The sequence below is a fragment of the Phoenix dactylifera genome, chromosome 11, assembly GCF_051530095.1.
Source record: "Phoenix dactylifera cultivar Ajwa chromosome 11, Ajwa_hap1_PhDact_Kaust_v1.1, whole genome shotgun sequence".
In the NCBI taxonomy this organism is placed as follows: Eukaryota; Viridiplantae; Streptophyta; class Magnoliopsida; order Arecales; family Arecaceae; genus Phoenix; species Phoenix dactylifera.
Window position 1 is genome coordinate 27,263,706 of NC_143200.1, and position 17,967 is coordinate 27,281,672.

General features: G+C 38.5%; 2 protein-coding genes across 9 annotated transcripts; one reads left to right on the forward strand and one right to left on the reverse strand.

The window, feature by feature from the left end:
- Window positions 1-1,019: 1,019 nt before the first annotated feature.
- LOC103702395 (D-aminoacyl-tRNA deacylase-like) lies at window positions 1,020-6,475 on the forward strand. Of its 3 annotated transcripts, none has more exons than XM_026802724.4 (8): window positions 1,020-1,355; window positions 1,492-1,818; window positions 2,150-2,213; window positions 2,378-2,430; window positions 4,190-4,245; window positions 4,593-4,667; window positions 4,884-5,072; window positions 6,166-6,475. In XM_026802724.4, the coding sequence occupies exons 1-8, from the start codon at window positions 1,035-1,037 to the stop codon at window positions 6,251-6,253; spliced, it is 1,173 nt and encodes a 390-aa protein (XP_026658525.3). In that variant the 5' UTR covers window positions 1,020-1,034; the 3' UTR covers window positions 6,254-6,475. The 3 variants fall into 3 exon arrangements, with proteins under 3 accessions (XP_026658525.3, XP_008783043.3, XP_008783044.3); XM_008784821.6 differs by having other exon boundaries at window positions 1,062-1,347; XM_008784822.6 differs by having other exon boundaries at window positions 1,213-1,351.
- Window positions 6,476-6,654: 179 nt separating this feature from the next.
- On the reverse strand, window positions 6,655-15,671 carry LOC103702394 (transcription factor BIM2-like). Of its 6 annotated transcripts, none has more exons than XR_015971507.2 (9): window positions 15,367-15,671; window positions 14,762-14,879; window positions 11,441-11,510; window positions 11,267-11,359; window positions 9,883-10,060; window positions 9,645-9,792; window positions 9,317-9,455; window positions 7,356-7,677; window positions 6,655-7,165 (listed from the first exon to the last, which is right to left on the reverse strand). XR_015971507.2 is itself a non-coding variant. In XM_008784820.5 (8 exons), the coding sequence occupies exons 1-8, from the start codon at window positions 15,434-15,436 to the stop codon at window positions 7,567-7,569; spliced, it is 927 nt and encodes a 308-aa protein (XP_008783042.2). In that variant the 5' UTR covers window positions 15,437-15,671; the 3' UTR covers window positions 7,258-7,566. The 6 variants fall into 6 exon arrangements, 3 of the variants coding, with proteins under 3 accessions (XP_008783042.2, XP_008783041.2, XP_089782372.1); XR_016397847.1 differs by having other exon boundaries at window positions 6,928-7,245; XR_016397846.1 differs by having other exon boundaries at window positions 6,928-7,245; window positions 9,645-10,060.
- Between the last annotated feature and the right edge of the window lie 2,296 nt (window positions 15,672-17,967).

Genomic DNA, 17,967 nt, shown 5'->3' on the forward strand with positions numbered 1-17,967 from the left:
ACTTTCACAGTTGATCTGTTTTTATAAACTTGGATAAATTCTTACAGATAGCACGGTTGCATACATAGAATACCCCACTTAGGTCGATAAGTTCAAGTCCAAGCTGTAATCGACGGCTCTGATCCCATTTATAATTCTGCTGTTGGTAACTAAACGGTGAAATCGTTCCTCCAGCGGCGACTCGTTCTCTAATTCTCAATTCTGTCGAGAGATCAATTCATGATCCCAAATGCGTTGCCACGCTCCTGCACCTTATTTTGAGCTGCTATATCCTTCAACTCATGACAACAAGTAACATAGTCCCCATCCACTAATGGACGGTAGCGATTGATATCATGGATGTCAACCTAAAATGTTTCAACGGCACAAATGAACGGGTATAAAAATAATGGTGCCTGAAACCGATATAAACTTTCACAAATAAATTTTTTTAATAAATATCCTTCTAAAAATTTAAATTTGTATGAATACCTCCTTAAAATTTATATTTATTTCTGTATTCTCATAAAACACTGTTTTTATATAAATACCTCTAATATATTTTTAATAAAAATCATATTTATTTTAATTAAAATTAAAATAAAATTTTGAAATTACTTTTTTATTTTTCATCGTGATCGTCTTATAAATATTTCTGTTTGCACATCTATTTATTAAAAATATTTTAGTTATTTTAATTTAAAACTGTTAAATTTTTAACAGTATTATATGGTGTAAGTACATATGCAAAAATAAGGATAAACACTGGATAGAATAATAAAACAGATATTTTATAAGAAGATACATGCAAATATTAATTTTACAAAAATATTTATGTAAAATTTAATATGTTGAAGGGTGTTTAAAAAAAAAACTCTAAAAAAAATAAAAAGAAAGAGCAGTGGACATATATCGGAAGAATCTAGTAAAGGAAAGTTACTGTTAAACTGAATCTTGTTGGATACCAGCCAACAATTATTATATTAAAGATTCAATGTGAACCGAGGCGTGTTTCCATTTTCGATTGCTCTTCTCGTGCCCGCCGCCTTATATAAATGGGAGAATCCTGCTCGAATCCCTCTAACCCTCGCCCGAACCCTAGCCGCCCGCCGCATCGCGGTATAAATAGAGGGAAGAGGGGAGGAGTTCTCCCCTCGGCCCTCGCCCATGTTGCTATCGATTCCTCGTGTCCTTGCCGGAACCCCAGCCGTCCGCCGCGCGTTCTTTTCCTCCGTTCCTCACCCTCTCCGGAGGACAGCAACAGCAATGGTGAAGCTAGTGGTGGCGACCACCGCCGACGCCGCTTCGGTGGGGCCCGCCTCCGCCTTCCTCGCTATGCCCGGCTGGAACGGCGGCCCCTCTATCTCCGTCCGTCCGTCCGTCCGCCCCCTATTTTTTTCCCCCCTTTCCATAATGATCTCTCTCTGTCTCTCTCTCTCTCTCTCTCTTTTTGTTTGTTTTGATTTGTGCTGTCTTACCAAACGGATGGATGAATGAATGGATTCAATTTAGGAGGGGATGGAGAGCTTTGCTAATGGGGACGTGAGGCTGTTGAAGCACCGGGAGAACATCGTGGCGGAGGACGACCTGGACCTCCGCTGGGAGGCCGCCACCGGCGAACCTGTGTCGGAGGTCATCTTCCTCAGCCGCCACACCGCCGTCTCCAACCGCCCCGCCCTCACCGTCCACCCGATCGGTGTGCCGCACTTGCGTGAGGACGAGACCCCGCCGCAAGGAGGGCGCCCCGGCTGGGCCAGCCTCCCCAACCCTCGGATCGGCCCCTGGCTCCGCCTCCTCCGGAAGATCGCCCATTCCAAGGGTCTCGTTCCTGAGTTCGAGGTACCCACCCTGCCATGCCTTCCCAAATGGATCGGTTGCTCGGGCTAGTACTAACTGGACCGATATGTGAACCGGGTCGGCCGAAGTGAATTTTGGGCCGGGTTCATGTACGCCAGATATAACGTCATTGGGAAAAGAACAAAAAGAAAAGACAATACGATTGCTCTTAACATTGTAACGGAAGCTACGCTAATTATATTTTCGATTTCATTCCATAATTATATATTAACTATTTCAATGACATGTCCGATGTCATTATTTCATCGTTCTACGTGGTTTTTAATGGGTGCGCGCGCGTTTTCTTTTCGTTTTTTTTTATGGCTTTATGTAGGTTACTCTGGAAGCAACTCATCATGGACCTATAGTTCATACGCCAACCATGTTCTTGGAGATAGGTATATGGCTTTTCTTATAAATTTAGAGATTTTTAGTAACCAATATATTTCTTTTTTTCATCAAGTCTTTTGTAATGTGGAGTTTGTTTCAATAATTGCAAAATATACATATTCATACATTTTTTCTTTAGATGCCTTAAGAGGTTCTTCTTTAATTCTTGTAGGAAGCACAGAAGAGTACTGGGGTAGGCAAGATGCTGCTCAAGCTATGGCTCTAGTGAGTGTTTTTTTTTAAAAAAAAAAAGGAAAGGAAAAATATTTTTTCATGAACAATCATACCAGCTCTTAGACCTATGTCCTTCACAACAAGTTTCCAATTTCATGAATGTGATGGTCAGGTGTCAGATAAATAGAGCTATAATCTTTCCAACAATTTGTCATTGCCCAGGAATACTTTTAAATCAGAATCTTATTCTGTGGTCTTCAGGCCCTTTTCCTTCCTAGATTTTTTCATTGTGCGTACTGGCCGCTTGATATTTTCCTTCATTTTTAGTTTGAAGTCATAAATAATCTAATCATCTGCTTAAGTGTTTCCATAACTGTAAAGACTTGCTATTCTCCCCATTGATATTAACAGAGGATATTGACCAATTCTTGTTGCATCAATTTTGGGATGGCTTTGTTGCTTCTCCACTATTTGACCCTCCTAGAGGCCACATTATCTGTCGATATGGACTTTTCAAATCCCTTTTTAATACAGAATGGGAGTTTATAGGGTAAGCATAGTTAGAAATATCTCTGCACCTAGAGTATATTGTTAGGAAAATACAAGGAATCTCTCAGTACTGGAATCTTGCATCCATTTCTCTTTCGCTACAAAATTGTCATTGAACTTATTAGATGAAAAAATGTTATCAAAACTCTTATGTCATCTTTGGAGAGTTGAAGAGAAATCAGCTGAATTTAAGTCATCTATGTCCCATAATACCTTTTCAGTAGAAGATGAGAAGTATGAATTGTTTCTTGTTAGTTTATCAAAGATCATTTTGCAAGCAAATGTCTAGTAAATTTTGATGTTCAAGTTATCTTTTATGCTACAAAGGTGGTTAAGTTGTGCTACGTAAGCAATATGAAAAGCACGTTAAATTTTTAACTAGGGGCTCTTCACTGCTTTCCTCTCACACATGGTTGTGTTATTCCCATGTTGTTATGGGCAACATGAAACAATTGTTTCTATTATTCCTTGCATCCACACATCTGTTTATGATCCTAGTAACAATACCTCAATATGCTTTCAAGAAATAAAAGGTTACTCTCAGTTTCCTTTTGGGACTACCATGAAGTGCAGATTATAGTCCATGGCCTGGAAAATTGGTGGAAGGCTAAGCAAATTTGGCACGGGGCTCATAACTATTATCCATGTGTTGAAGATTATTCCACCAATGTATCTTACAACAACTTTGGTTGTCTATGAAATAAATTAATACAGAAAATGATTCGACAAAGATATGTAGCTAGATAGTCTGAACTGGAGAACTGGTTAGAAAGTAATGTTGTTTGTCATTTTGTGCTTTTGAGAAGCCGAAATAGAATATCAAACATGCAAGGAGAGCTGAAGGCACAGGTGAATTTCCAAAACAAACATGCATTGCAAGAAGACTCGAAGAATGTTATTACTTGGGCCACTGAATGAGGCTGTGGCAGAGTCTTTTTTATCCTGCAGTTTTCTCTTTTTTCTTAAATTTATTTTAAAAATATCTTTTTGATGTCTCCTTTATTTGTAAAAAAAGAAATAATGCAAGTTTTAATAACATGTCCATGTAATTAATGTGACAAAAAAATGGATGCTATGACCTTGCATATCCAAAGTGCCAAACATTTTCTCATTTATTGCCTGCTTAGAAATTTAGAAGTTTAATGCTGATGTTTATTTCAATTTTCAGCTTTAATCATATTGCCTCGAGTTTGTATGTAATTAGACTCATGCGACAATATTGTTCAGTAAAACAAATAGCTCTGCTTTGTGATATTTGCAGCTTCTCTGGGAAGGATTTGGCCTTGGAGGGGGTGATGGTGTAGGAGAGTGGAAGGGGTAAGGCTGTTTTAAGGATGTTGTGGAAAGTTGTATATGGGGCTTCCAAGAAATAATCTTTCTTCAACTTACTGCTTGTACAAATAAATAAATCATCCTTGCCAAGGGGTCCAAATCACAATTTCTAAATAAATAAAGCAAAATTTAGACCAAAAAATCATAGACCAAGCTACTTGGCTGTAGACAAGTTATAGGGTACACTTCATTTTACTTGTATACTAGCTGCCTGTTCCAAATTAAATGTCAATAAGCAGTAATTTAAAAGAGTACAGCTTGTTCACAGTTGTCATTTTGCATGACCTTATTGTGCGTTGCCTGCATCAACTTTTTATTGTCTGGTGACACAGGAGTGATGGTAAAAATAAAGTCGTTCTGGGATTAGGAGGTGGTCATTATGCTCCTCGCCACATGGATATTGTTGTGTAAGCAAAACCACTTCCTACCTTATTAGGTTTATGGTTAAGTTCCACTAAGAGTTGGTTTGCATTTTGGGAGCTAGGGCTGGACAAGTTCCATGCATCACTGTAGTTGCTTTTGTAGTACAGTTGCCTCTTTTTTATTTTTAAATTTGTAATATAGCTGCTTAACAAAAAAAGCATTTTCTGATGTGATGTCTTCTATACTTGAAATAATTGCAGGAAAGATGGTGTATGGGTGGGCCACCTACTATCAGGATATGCTTTACCAATGGAAGATCCTAACCAGCAAAAAGTAAAAACTAGTGAGCAAACCATTGGTGGAACCTGGAAACAATCAATAAAAGCTTCATATGAGGCTACTAGAGCAGCCTTTCCAGGAGGAGAAATTCTAGCACATCTAGATCAAAAGTAAGTTCATAACCCTGACACAACTTGTGAAGGTCCAAAATATCAAATAGTTTTTCTTTCGTTTACCTTCATTTTGTGAAACTCGCTCATAGCACGAGCTTTGCTTAGTGAATGGTAAATACGAGATAAACATAATGAGAAAAGATGAATGTGTTTGAGTGAGGTTTTTTAACCAAGAAAATGTCCAACTTTATTGAATGAATTGCCTTAACCTGTGGGCTTGTTGTTGGTAGGAGATGAATGCCTGTGACGCTTTAATATAATATTCAAGTAATGGACAAGGCTTGCGCTCATGTTTGCATTAACAGTCTTGATGGTCATTTCACCTAACTTGCATATGAACATGCTGTACGGAAGAGGTTATTCTTTTCTCCATGAACATGATGTTTGTCCTAATACTGATTTAGACACCTTTTTATTTTACATACACAAGAATTGTTTTGTGCCACTTATCAAATGGTGAACCTCAATGACACATCGCCTGATAAATACTTAAATTCAAGTGAAACCAAAACAAATTCATGTGATGTGTGATGTATTTCCTAACAGGAATTGCAGTATGGAAATTGCTATCCAATGTTACCTGTGAAACGTAAAATTCACTGCCACAGAAAACATATTTTCTTATTAACTTTTAGATATGTGACATGTTTATAAGTTTTTAAAGCTTCTCTATGCTTTGCATAAACTTGCGTGCTTGTTTATTATTTCGGTGTTGTACATTTGGATACTTATCGGACTTGAATTTGTATTTTCTATATTCATGTCAAGTTGTAGGTATGCCCTCTCTTCCCTTTGTAATCCTACTTTAGTCAGGACATTATTCCCTTCTGTTCTCTTAGTGATTGATAAAATATTAAAACTGACTGTCTAGTTTGTTCCAAATCATATTGTTCACTTCAAGCATCCATGCATCTCTTGCTGTTCACTGTTATATTGGCAGTAATGTTTATAATGCTCTCACGTATCAAACTAGCTTGGGGAACCAAAATGATTAGCACCTCACTCTACAGTTTATTCGTTTTGCCTGCTATCTAATATCAGTTTACGTAGTTAACATCTTAGATACTGTAATTCTTGTTGGTGGGTGCAGGAGCTTTAAGGGCTGGCAGAAGAATGCCATTGCAAGCTTTTTAGGAGAGCAGAATATAAAGATCGGAAAACCTCAGGACTTCTTTTAGTATACTATGGTTGCCATGCAAAAGTATTGGCCTTTTTACCCCGTTATACACCTGATGTTAATGAGGTTCACAAGTCAAGCTTTATTCTTATTTATGTGATTTCAGAGTATGATTCTGTTTAAGGTTAAACCATTCAATTTTTGGGGGGTTCATAAGTTGCAATTGATTTCCAGCTTTGTAATAACAATTTCTCTGATATGAGAGTAGACATTTTTCACAGAATCTATTATTAGCTCTTCTTTGTTGCCTTGTTCGATCTCGAGTCAGCTGGGTGTTTTATCAAACACGGTTGATCGTCCAGATAAAGCACTAGACTGTTGAAACATTGTGCAATAATAGATTATTTATGGTTACCTAAATCCAAGAACAGATGGTGAGAAGTCCCGTCCATTACACTTCCATGGGGCTCTTGGTGGAAGAACTGGTATCACAAGTGGTGAGTAAAGATTTACAGCGTCGCTGACTATGGCTCTAAATTTTCCAAGATATGGTATCATATGCTAATATTGGATCAAGTTTTCGACTATTATTCTAAATTTTCCTAGATATGGTATCATATGCTAATATCGGATCAAGTTTTCAGACATCTCTGCATTACTAAAGGGCTCGCTCCTTCTCTCTATGATAGCAGGATGACCACTGAAACTCCTATCGAAACTTGCGCACTTAAAAGATGAGGATTAACAAAAAAATTGCTCCAGGATCAGTTCATTAAACGAAGAAATGAACTAACCAGTTGGGTGCATCCTTCATGACGTGATGTTATATTCCCAAATCTACGCACCCTATGGGTGAAAAACGAAGAAAAGCTGCACAATCTCACCAATGAATGATTAAGTTGGAGCATCCTGTTATGGAAAAGGGAAAAAAATAATCACGCGAGCCATCCAGTCCTTTTGTATTCTAATCAATCTGCACGAAGAGATAGCATCACGATAATCAGTTCAACACTTGCCTGATGCCCCACTTCCATCAACTCAACAATCAAACAGCTGGATCAAATAGATAATAATGCAAACAAGTAATTAATTAAAATCTAATGATTTCCATAATTCACAAAAACATACACTGTAATAACAAAAGATCAGAACATCCATGGTACCTTACAAGGATGAAGTACTGCGGGCCCTCATAACAGGAAAGAAAGCCTGAAATGAGGTAGCTTCTCAATTTGTGATGGAAGCCTCTTCACTAAAAGACATATGCAAAGAATACATAATTCCATTATGCCCATGTGCAAAGGCTCGAGCATTCATCTTTGATTCAGCATAAGGATGATTACAAGATAAAGAAGAGGATCCAAGGATGTAGCATTAGCTGTTATCAACTTTATGCCTCTTCAGAGCTTGCTCAGATTCCTCACAACTGCTCCCCACCCTCGAGTCCCCTATCACTTGATTAACAGCTGAGGGGTCTTCATGATCCTACAACCAAAGGAGGGGAAAAAGAGGACCGAATCAGTAATTGGCACACCGACTCTGAAGTCATTGAACAGAGTAGGCATGCTGTCAGCCGCAATATGAGCCTTGAAAATTAGTGCTACATCAACCCAAGAGATCAACTAATTTCACATGACAAAGGGTGCTCACAGTCCTAGAATCCACATGTAATAAAAGGATGAACATGAACCAAGAAGGGTTGAACTCAAGGGACCGTGAGAATGAATTCACTCCATTGCTCATGTACTACTTTTCTTTTCTTTTTTTGCAACTTGAGCACAATCCCAAGAACCTAAAGATTTTTCATGATCATGATGCATGGTTTTCATGCATCAGAATGTATGCTTAATCTCGTAGCTTGACAAGATGGCTGCAGATGAAGCAACCTGTTCATGAACAACTTGGGCCCGTCTTGTTCACTGGTTTCATATCTTTCACTTGAGCTGCACTACGAGACCCTGCTTATAAACAAGACAAACCCTAAACTGACACCAGCACGTTGGGCTAAGTGTGAAAATGGCTCAACTTTAGAGTCAAGTTGTTTAACTGGATGACCTTGAGCTTGAACACCCTCTTTATGGCCAAGAATGGAAAACCAACCTCAGCTTGGCTAATTTGCAGATCTATTGATGAGAGATGCGGATCCAAATGGGATTTGAGCCACTACTGAAATCATTGAAATCATTTGAGGTTGTTCATGATTTACATATGCTCATACTTTGAGCTTAACCAAGCTGAGTTCTTGAGAGCTAAGTCTAGCTCTGGCTCAGCTAATTTGCTATTCGAGTGAACTGAACTTGAGCTGAATTTTGAAATATGATCTGGCGTGCAACCAGCTCACTTGTTTGACAGCCCTAAAAGTCAGGATACTGCAAGCCATTTTTATTCTAAATTTGAATTGATGTGGGCAGTTTCCAATCCAATGAGATGACTAATACCAACTGCTTTAGAGATAACAAACTGGGTAATATACGACGCCCTCCTTACATCACATAGGAATGATAAAACATGCAAATAATGAAGCGAAAGTGAAATCACTTTAGGAATGTCTTTAGGAGCAGGTAATACTTTATTCAAGGTGAAGTTATATAAGAAGTGATTAACATTAATAGGGGGATTAGAAAAAGCATTGTTATGAGAGCCACTTTGTGTTTACATGCATTGTTATGCATGTAATACGTATTAGTTAGATACTAACACATATAATTGTATTGCATAATGATTATTCATCTTAACAGAATTTGCAAGCATCTATAAAAGAAAAGGAAAACAGGTGGGTTAGGAAAAGCATTGTCATGAGCGTTATTTTCCAAATGTAAGGAGATGTTAGGCGATCAACAAATTATTCACCTTGACAGAAGCAATTCATCATGAAATATGTATTAGTCAAATACTACCACATAATTGTTGCTACACTGTTTATTCAGAAGAAGAAAATATGAAATAAACTTCATCGGATAAGCACAGATCCGCACTAGTATATCTCCAAACGAGCAGAGTCAGGCCAGAATTTAGAGTAAAGTCCCAAATTGAAAATAATTTCAACACGTGTTGTTGAGATTTCATTTATTTTAGTAAATTAACCAAAAGAAAATTTAATAAGAATAAATGAAATAATTTATACCTTAGCACTGGACATAGTAGTGGTGGCAGTTGGCCTTCTACTGATCGCTCGTTTACCTAGATTGATATGCGCGGAGATGCTGGCTTGAGATAGATCTATACCTGAACTCTCCAGTGCTTGTGTTAGCGTGGTCAATATCCTATTTCACATCAAGCCATCCAGGAAACACGTTAGAGTTTCAGGTAGATATGAATCTTAAAATATAAAATCTTTCAAAACAATGTCTTCTTTGTTTAACAAGTTCCAGAGGATACATAAATATGAGCAAATGAATGGCCTTCTATGAAAAGTCAAAGAAGAAGAAGATAATCCACTAATATAAACTCACCCTTGAGTGTAGACACAAGAAATGTTGATTGTGCCCTCATCAATGGCTAGCTCTTCTTGTTCACTCAACATATCGCTGCCAATATTACAGTCAGATGGACCTGATGGTCTCTGCCACGATTGGGACTGAGATGCCATGTTATCTGAATCTGAAATTAACCTCTCCTGAGGCTGTGTTAAACCATATTCCGTTCCAACAGAAGCACAAAAGTTTGGCTGCAAAGGAACGAACACCGCACCTGTACCAGCATTCATGTCTGGTTCTGCCACATTTTGTGCGTTTGAGAGAATTGTTGGGGCTATAGGGATGGTATTGTCAACAAACTTCCCAGGGAACATAAACCCAGGGGGAGCAGGGCCATTTTTAAAGGCATGAGAAGAGTCAGAAACACCATCTGTAGGGGCTTGGCTGTTACTCTGTTACAAGCAAAAAAAAAAAAAAAAGACTAAATTCCTTAAAGGGGATATGAGTATAAAACCTTCAGAGATCATGCTTATTCATGCCGAGTCATATTCCATGCCCATAAGCAATAAATAGCAGATCCTATGAATTGACACAAAATGATTCCAAAAGAATTCCACAAACTAAGAAAAAGAAGTATTTAATAAAAAACTCATATTGTTTTTTGTTTGGATTATAAAACCCAAAATACCGGATCTTAGGATTGTCAGAAATAAATGGTTAATTTTTCTGCCGGGGAACATCTGCACGACACACACAGATTATGAATTCTAGGAGAACGATTTGTGCCAAAGAAAAGACTTGTAAGTTATGGAACATCACATTACAAACAAAAGCAAAATAGTCCTGGGAAAGTGTCTAGTTGATTTCATTTTAACATTACAGTATGGTCATTGCTTATTCTGCTGAAGACATAATTCCTGATATGGCCATCCCTTATTTCATTGAAGAAATAATGCCAGTAAATTTCTAGGTGAATCAAATAAAATTTCTAGGATAAATAAAGAGGAAAACATATTTTAAAAACCTTGGCCTGCTTATGACTAAATTTAACTGCCGAGTTAAAACTAGTCACAAAAGGACTGTTAGTTCTGGAAAATAGACAAGACAAAAAATTGATACAAAATCAATTTCATGGGCAAAGGTCCATAGTTTTGAAAAGAAAACATAAGGGCCATACAAAATGCCACGAAAATCCTATCTGAATCTGACAATTTAATTTACCAAGCTTTTACAAAATTATGGATATAAAAAATAAGTTATATCTAAAAGCATACTGCTCATTTAGAGAGACATGAGTGAAATTCATAGTCAAACAACCATTGTATTACCATCGATTAATTAGTACAAATTGTATGAAGGGTCAATGCAGTTGATCCGATCTTTCTAATATCTGGAATATAGATAAACCAGCCATGCATACAACAAAGTGCAACTGAATGTCAGGCCAAGTAGATCCAACACTAGGTAGATGGGCAGTTTTTTGTGAAGTGAATGCATAATGACACGCACCCTCGCCCAGAAAAAAGACTCAAAAGTATCTGGAAATATGTTGCGCGCTACCCCATCCATAAGCATATCAATGCATCTACAAATGCAAATTACATACACATGCATGTCATATGCTGACTTTTATTGAAAGAAGAAAGTAAATTAATTACCCATGGCATTAACTTTGCATTTTCCGGACACCATCCCTGGTATGATTCATATTTTTGCACCTTCTCTTGTAAGAATTTAATATATTCAATAACCTGCAAAAAGAGGTGAAGATAATAAATTGCCCATTTGATTAGCTGCAAAAGGAGTAACAAGCTTGGGTTGATGCTATTTACCTCCAAAAGAAGTGAAGCTTTATCTCGTTTATGATCACTATGTGGTATAAGGTCTCTAAGTATCTGAAATCTGTGTGCCAGATTTACCATCCATTTTTAGTACATTACATACAGCTCACGACAGATGGAAGACAATCAGACAATGGCTAAAACAAGTGAAACTTTTGATGTTCTATTTCAACTCAGATAGTTCTGTACTGAGAAGCAGAAACAAGAAAATATATTTAAAGTTTAGAAGCAAGAATTTCAGAAAAGTTGATGAAACAATAGAACTTCTGCAACATATTTTATTGTAAAAACATAAAACAAACAAAGAATGGCTGCTTTTTTAAGGTCGTAGTGATGATCTTATCTTTTTTTATAATTTGAAATTTATGAATTTTGAAAGTTAAAGTTTTCTAAACGGTCAAAGATCATGTGTGGCATATATGGAAGTTCCGTGCAATTATTAGCTCTTCAATTTTAGCATATTAATCTAAAAGTGTGTCAGATAAAGATAATTAGGTGCATTTATGAAGAGCGGTTTAGATCCACTACAAAGTGGAAATATAGATTTCCCTATAAGACCCTACACCAAACACAATGGGCTTTCATATTCAAATGGGGCTCCCTCATAAATATTGGAACCACAGCTTAACATGAGGTAGCAAGCAGGTAACTCAAAGTCCACATTGTATGGCATGCATCCAAAGTGGAAACTTATTTCCACTTCATAGTAGACCCAAACCGCATCCGTCTATGAAAGATTATATGTAATTAAGAGACTGATTGTGACTTACATGGACAAGCTCTTGATTATCACCCTTTGGGATAAAATGAGAGAAAAACAATAGGAGAAATTGATACCCAGCCTCCTATGAAAGGAAAGGTAACGAAAAATATGGCCAGTAGGATTAGAAGTTTCGAGAAAGTCATTTTGGGCAAAAGAATTTGAAAACAGAATCATAAAGAGAATATTCTAAATTCAAAACTTCCCTTTTATAATAGTGTGTGCGTATATATTCCCACTATCAAATGAAGCCGAAGAGATCTTGTCTGAAATATAGAATCAGGCCAGAACAAAATAGATTGATTTTATCCAAAATAGGCTTTCACTAAGGGTTTTTGTTCCCATGTAACTCAAGATGGAAGTCATGTAAGTCATGAAAGTAAGCAACTTTCAAAAGATTAGTTGACTGCTAAAATCCCATCTCATGTATTCCACTTAAATAACCACCCATAACCCCCATGAGGATACCTCCTAATTCAAAAAGAAAAAACTAAAGAAGTTACCTCCCACGGCTAAAGAAGACACCCCATGCTCCCATCCCACTATAGGCAACCTCTCTAGTCTAAGAAAAAAAGGAAAATGCAAATCAAATGATTAAATTGTAGTTCAAAACAAGAACCTAGCATAGCAAGCACTAGCAAGTGAATCTCACTTCAAAGGACTGCACTTCCATTAGTTCTTGAAGTTATGTCAAAAATCATATACTCCAAGTTAAACTAGGTTCCGTTCTAATTCAATTGCCCTAAAGAAACACATCTTTAAAGATGAAATACTCCATTTTGATCATTATTTTAAACCATAAAGTCAATACTACATGCTCCTCCAAATTCATCGTATTACCTAAGGATTTTATTACAGATTTTGGTACCATACTGGTAGCCAATTGGTACAATGTTGTACAGTCCATTTCTTGATGAGGACACTCAATGCAAGGTGCCTACCAAGTATCGATTTCTTACTGTTGCAGCTTACCTGTTGGTACGGTCGGTATGGAATTCTGAAAAGACTGGTATTAGCCACATAGACTCAAAAAGCAAATTGTTTAGAAGGGGTAGACTGCATAAACTAATGGAGCCAAAGCCTCTACCAACATATGCAGTAGAACATCAAAACACCTAATCAGTAACCAAGTAAAACAAGTATGTCGAACATGTTTTGCATTCTCCACATATAGGAATTTAAGCTTTCTATTCATTTCTCACAACTTAAATCAGCCTATAATGCAATCTATAAGGACAATAATGAGTTGGGCGCAATCTACGAGGATGATAATGAATTTGGTTTGTAAGTATGCTTATTGGACAACAATCGTCCGTTCTTCTGGTATTTTTGGCTGTCATTTTAACTTTTGAGTCCCAACTAGTTTGGGATTAAGGCTTAGTTGAGTTAAGTATTTTGACTTCCGAGTTTAAAGTGTGGTATTTTTGCGAGTCCTAGAAGATCTCTTGTTTCTGTGTAGTCTTGTTGTGAGTACTTTTAGCAAATGAGAATCCATAAAGCTAATCCTAAGATAGTTGGGAACAAGATTCGTCGTCTCGGTACCGGACTCCGTACCGGTGGCACACTAGCATAGTGTCAGTATGGTACGGTACAGAATTTTTTTGACGTATCAAGCGTCGGTATGCAACCCGTACTGGATTCCGGTACCAAACTGGTACGGTATAATACGTCCCATACCACCCAGTTCGGGCCGATACGGCGTACCATAGTTGGAAAAAAGCTAGACGATTATAGTTATGGCATGGATGGTACGAGAATGATGAATCATCTCACCTTGATTAAATATTATCTTGTGATTACTAAAGAATAAAATAAGATCTCCGATTTATGTAGCTGTAAATGTGCAATTGATGCTAGACAGTTCAGGATGGGTTATGAGACAAAGTGTCCTGTACAGATAACTGTGATGTAAATAGGAATCTCTTCTAGGATCAGTTCTCAGTCCCTAGCTCAAGTCACAAGATTGTTTAATGATATAAAGATAAACTTTGCTAAAAATATGCAAGAAAAAGAAAATCTCAAAAGACATGCGAACAGCATAATTGGCCAATGATTTGGCAAATTTAAGCATATGGAGTCTGTTCATGCCTCCCACAAACGAACTCGACATGTTCTACTTAGTTAGACTTGAATTCAAATGCTGTCATCTTTCCCATTTTATATTCCATTCCTTTTCCTCATAGGTAAATTTTGATTTCATTTAAACCTTTGCCAGAATGCTAATTGGTTCTTCCTAGTCTCTCTAAATTTTGATTTCTAACATCATAATACTTTCTTATTTAGTTGGAAAATGTCCAAAACAGTAAAAGCATACAATATATCAATATCTCTTGAAGACGTACCTGTGAACAGGATGAATTAAACACAACCTTATGACAAAATACATGATAATATTCCTGATTTACCATCAAAATACCCTTTTTTTCCTGTTTCTTTAAAAAAGGAAATCAATGGACAAAATGGAAAAGAATAACCAAAACATAGATAGATCCATGACACCAACAATTGTGGAAAAAGACGAGTATATTACCAACTGTGATCAGTGAACTCACCTATCATTAATTTTGCACCTTCGGCGCTGCTCTGTTGCAGAGTGCTTCGATCTTGGCGTGGTTGGTGTGCCCGGCTTCTGCCCGCTACCCTTCCCATCCGCCTTCACATTCAATTCCACTGCCCAGACCCCAAAAGAATTAACAAAAAGACAAAACTTAAACCAGGGAAAGCCCAGTAATAATGCCACAGTTTCTCCTATTCTTAGGCTCACCAAAATAAGCAGCTTTAAGATGAAAAAAGTCTACAAAAAAAAACCAGCCCAAAATGGACCAAATTGATATTTTACTCAAATAATTCAAAAAGAAAAAAGAAAAAAGAAAAAAAAAAATCTCATGATCGAGGAGCACTGATACACGGGAAATTTACAGCAAAAACAAGAGGGGGGAAAAAAGGTGACGATATCACCTTATCCTTGATACCTGGGTTCAGAAAAAACGAAAGTTTCCTTTTCATATATTACAACGAAGAAAAAAGGGATCGTTCACAGGGGAAAAGAAATTAACTTCAAGACCAGAAAGCACGGTTAAAGGACCAAGCAAGAGTAGAAAGAGTGGACAAAAGCTGGGCGCAAAAGAAAAACAAAACAAAACAAGAAAGAGAGAACCTTTCTGAGAGGATCCCTGGCTCCTCCCGAACTCATCCTCGTCTTCGCTCAATCGCGAAGCCGTCTCCATCTATCGCACCCTCACCTTCGCCCCGGCGATCCCTCCTTCCCAAACCCCCCAAGCTCTCCGAGAAACCCTAACGAGAGATCCGCGGAAACCCTACCTAGAGAAGAGATGAGGCCCCAAGGTATCCGCCCTCCCCCGTTATTCCTTCCTTCTTTCGGGAAAAAAAAATGAAGAAAAAAATAGAGAAAAAATAGTAGAAAAGAAATCACGCTAACGAACGCCTACCGGGCGTAGGATACGCGCACCGGAGAGCTGTCCCGAGTTTTTGTTACATCGGGCTATTGAGGGTATATTGGTAATTTCGGTATTAGTTATGGTCTTTTTGGCGATATCCGATCCGCCCGGCCTTTCCAACTCCAACCGCTGCCGCCTTTGGCCCCGGCGAGCGGCAGTCAGCGTCATCCCACTGGAACGGTGTAAACCAATAGCTTTCCTCCACGTCACCGAACGTGGCCTGCTCCGTCCGCATCCGACGGCCTTCTCCCCTCTTCTAGAACCTTCCATGTGCATAACCACATTCTATCGTTTATGGCGTCATGTTTTTCGCCGGCCATATGGATGGTAGATGATCCGCATCTCATCTAACTTTCTATGCGGTTGAGAAACTTGGCTGGATAGTTGTCCTGATTCGATCCGCGCCGTCGGTCGCCGATCATTGCAGTGCCGCGGGCGGATCAGACGGCCGGCGTTCATCCGCTCGGGTCCGGCGCGCGTCCCGTCACCAGATCTTGGTCCGCGGTGGGTTTGGTTTCCGCCGTCGTATTCGGATCTCTCCTACAATTTGGCCTCTACTCAGAGTTGGGCAACGGGCCGTGCCGGGCCGGCCCGGCCCAGGCCCCCCGGGCCAAAACTCTAAACCGGCCGTGCCTGGCACGGCCCGCTTATGAAGCGGGCCGTGCCTGGCACGGCCCGTGAGGCACGGAAGGCAAGCCCGGCCCGGCCCCCGGCCCCTCTATTGGTGGGCCGGGCCGGGCACGGCACGGCCCGTAACGGGCGGTAACGGGCCGTGCCAGGCACGGCCCGCAACGTCTCTAAACGGGCCGTGCCTGGCACGGCCCGTAACGGCTCCAGACGGGCCGTGCCTGGCACGGCCCGTCTGGAGAGGGGGGAAGAAAATAGCCGTTTCCAACGGCTATTTTCGGGAAAAAGACGGTTTTGCCCCTCCCAACAGTCCTATAACGGCTGAATTGAGGGGTATTTTGGAAAAAAAAAATTTTTGGGCTTCTATAAATAGCCCATTCCTCCCTCATTCTCACCACACCAAACCTCTCATTCTCTCCTTCTCTACTGCTATTATTTCTCTCTTCTAAAGTGCTCTTCTAGCAATTTAATTTTTAGTTTGTTCAAGTGCTACACAAGAGGAGGTTCCTGTTGAGAAAAGAAGGTCGCTTCTGTTGAGAGCACAAGAGGAAGCTCGGAATCTCGGCGCTGCCTCTGCCCTCCGACCCTCTACTCAATTCCTCCTTGCGGTTAGTTTTTATTTTTTGAATTAATCATAGATATGTCATCTTTTGAGGAAAGTCAGTTTGGCATTCCTGTTTCTGAGGGGGAAGAAACTAATCCCCAACCCCCTGTTCCTAGTTCCTCTAGAACTGGTGAACCGAGTGAAGGTCAAACCTCTTCTCGTAAGAGGACTAGTACTGTATGGAATGAATTTGATAGAGTTATGGTTGAGGGAGTCTGGAAAGCTAAATGTAAAAAATGTGCCAAACTTTATAGTTGTAGTAGTAGTGGGGGAACAGGGCATTTAAAAAGACATCAAGAGAGTCATAGGATGCATGATTCTCATGCTCAAACTCAAAGTAGCCTTAATATACAAGGGGGATTACTTGTAGGTAATTTTGCATATAATCATGAAAATCAAAGAAAAGCACTTGTAAAATGGATAGTTAAGGATGAATTACCTTTTAGTTTATGTGAATCTTTTAATTTTGAAGAATATGTTCAATTAAACCTACAACCTGCTTACAAAAGAACTAGTAGGCGTACATTTAGAAGAGTAGCTATGACCAATTTTTTAGCAATGAAACAAAATTTAATTGAAACACTTTCTACTTTAAATGTAAAAATTTCATTAACTTCTGATATTTGGTCAGCATCTGTAGGTAGTAATTCTTTTATTGCCATTACTGCTCATTATATTGATAATGATTGGCAATTAAATAAACGTATTCTTGCTTTTCGTACTTTTGATTTTCCACATTCTGGGCAACAAATTTCAAATATAATTTATCAAACTGCATGTTCATATAATATTAATGATAAAATTATGTCTATTACTTTTGATAATGCATCTAATAATAATTCTGCTGTTGTATTATTAAGAGACTCATTGCATCCCATATTAGATGGAAATTTACTGCATATTAGATGTGCATGTCATATCTTAAATCTTTCTGTTCAAGCTGGCATGGGCATGATTCAAGATGTGATTTCAAAAATTAGAAATGCAGTTTCTTTTATTCATGCTTCTAGATCAAGACTTCAAGAATTTAAGGAATTATGCATAAATCATGGTAAACGTTTTAAAAAAT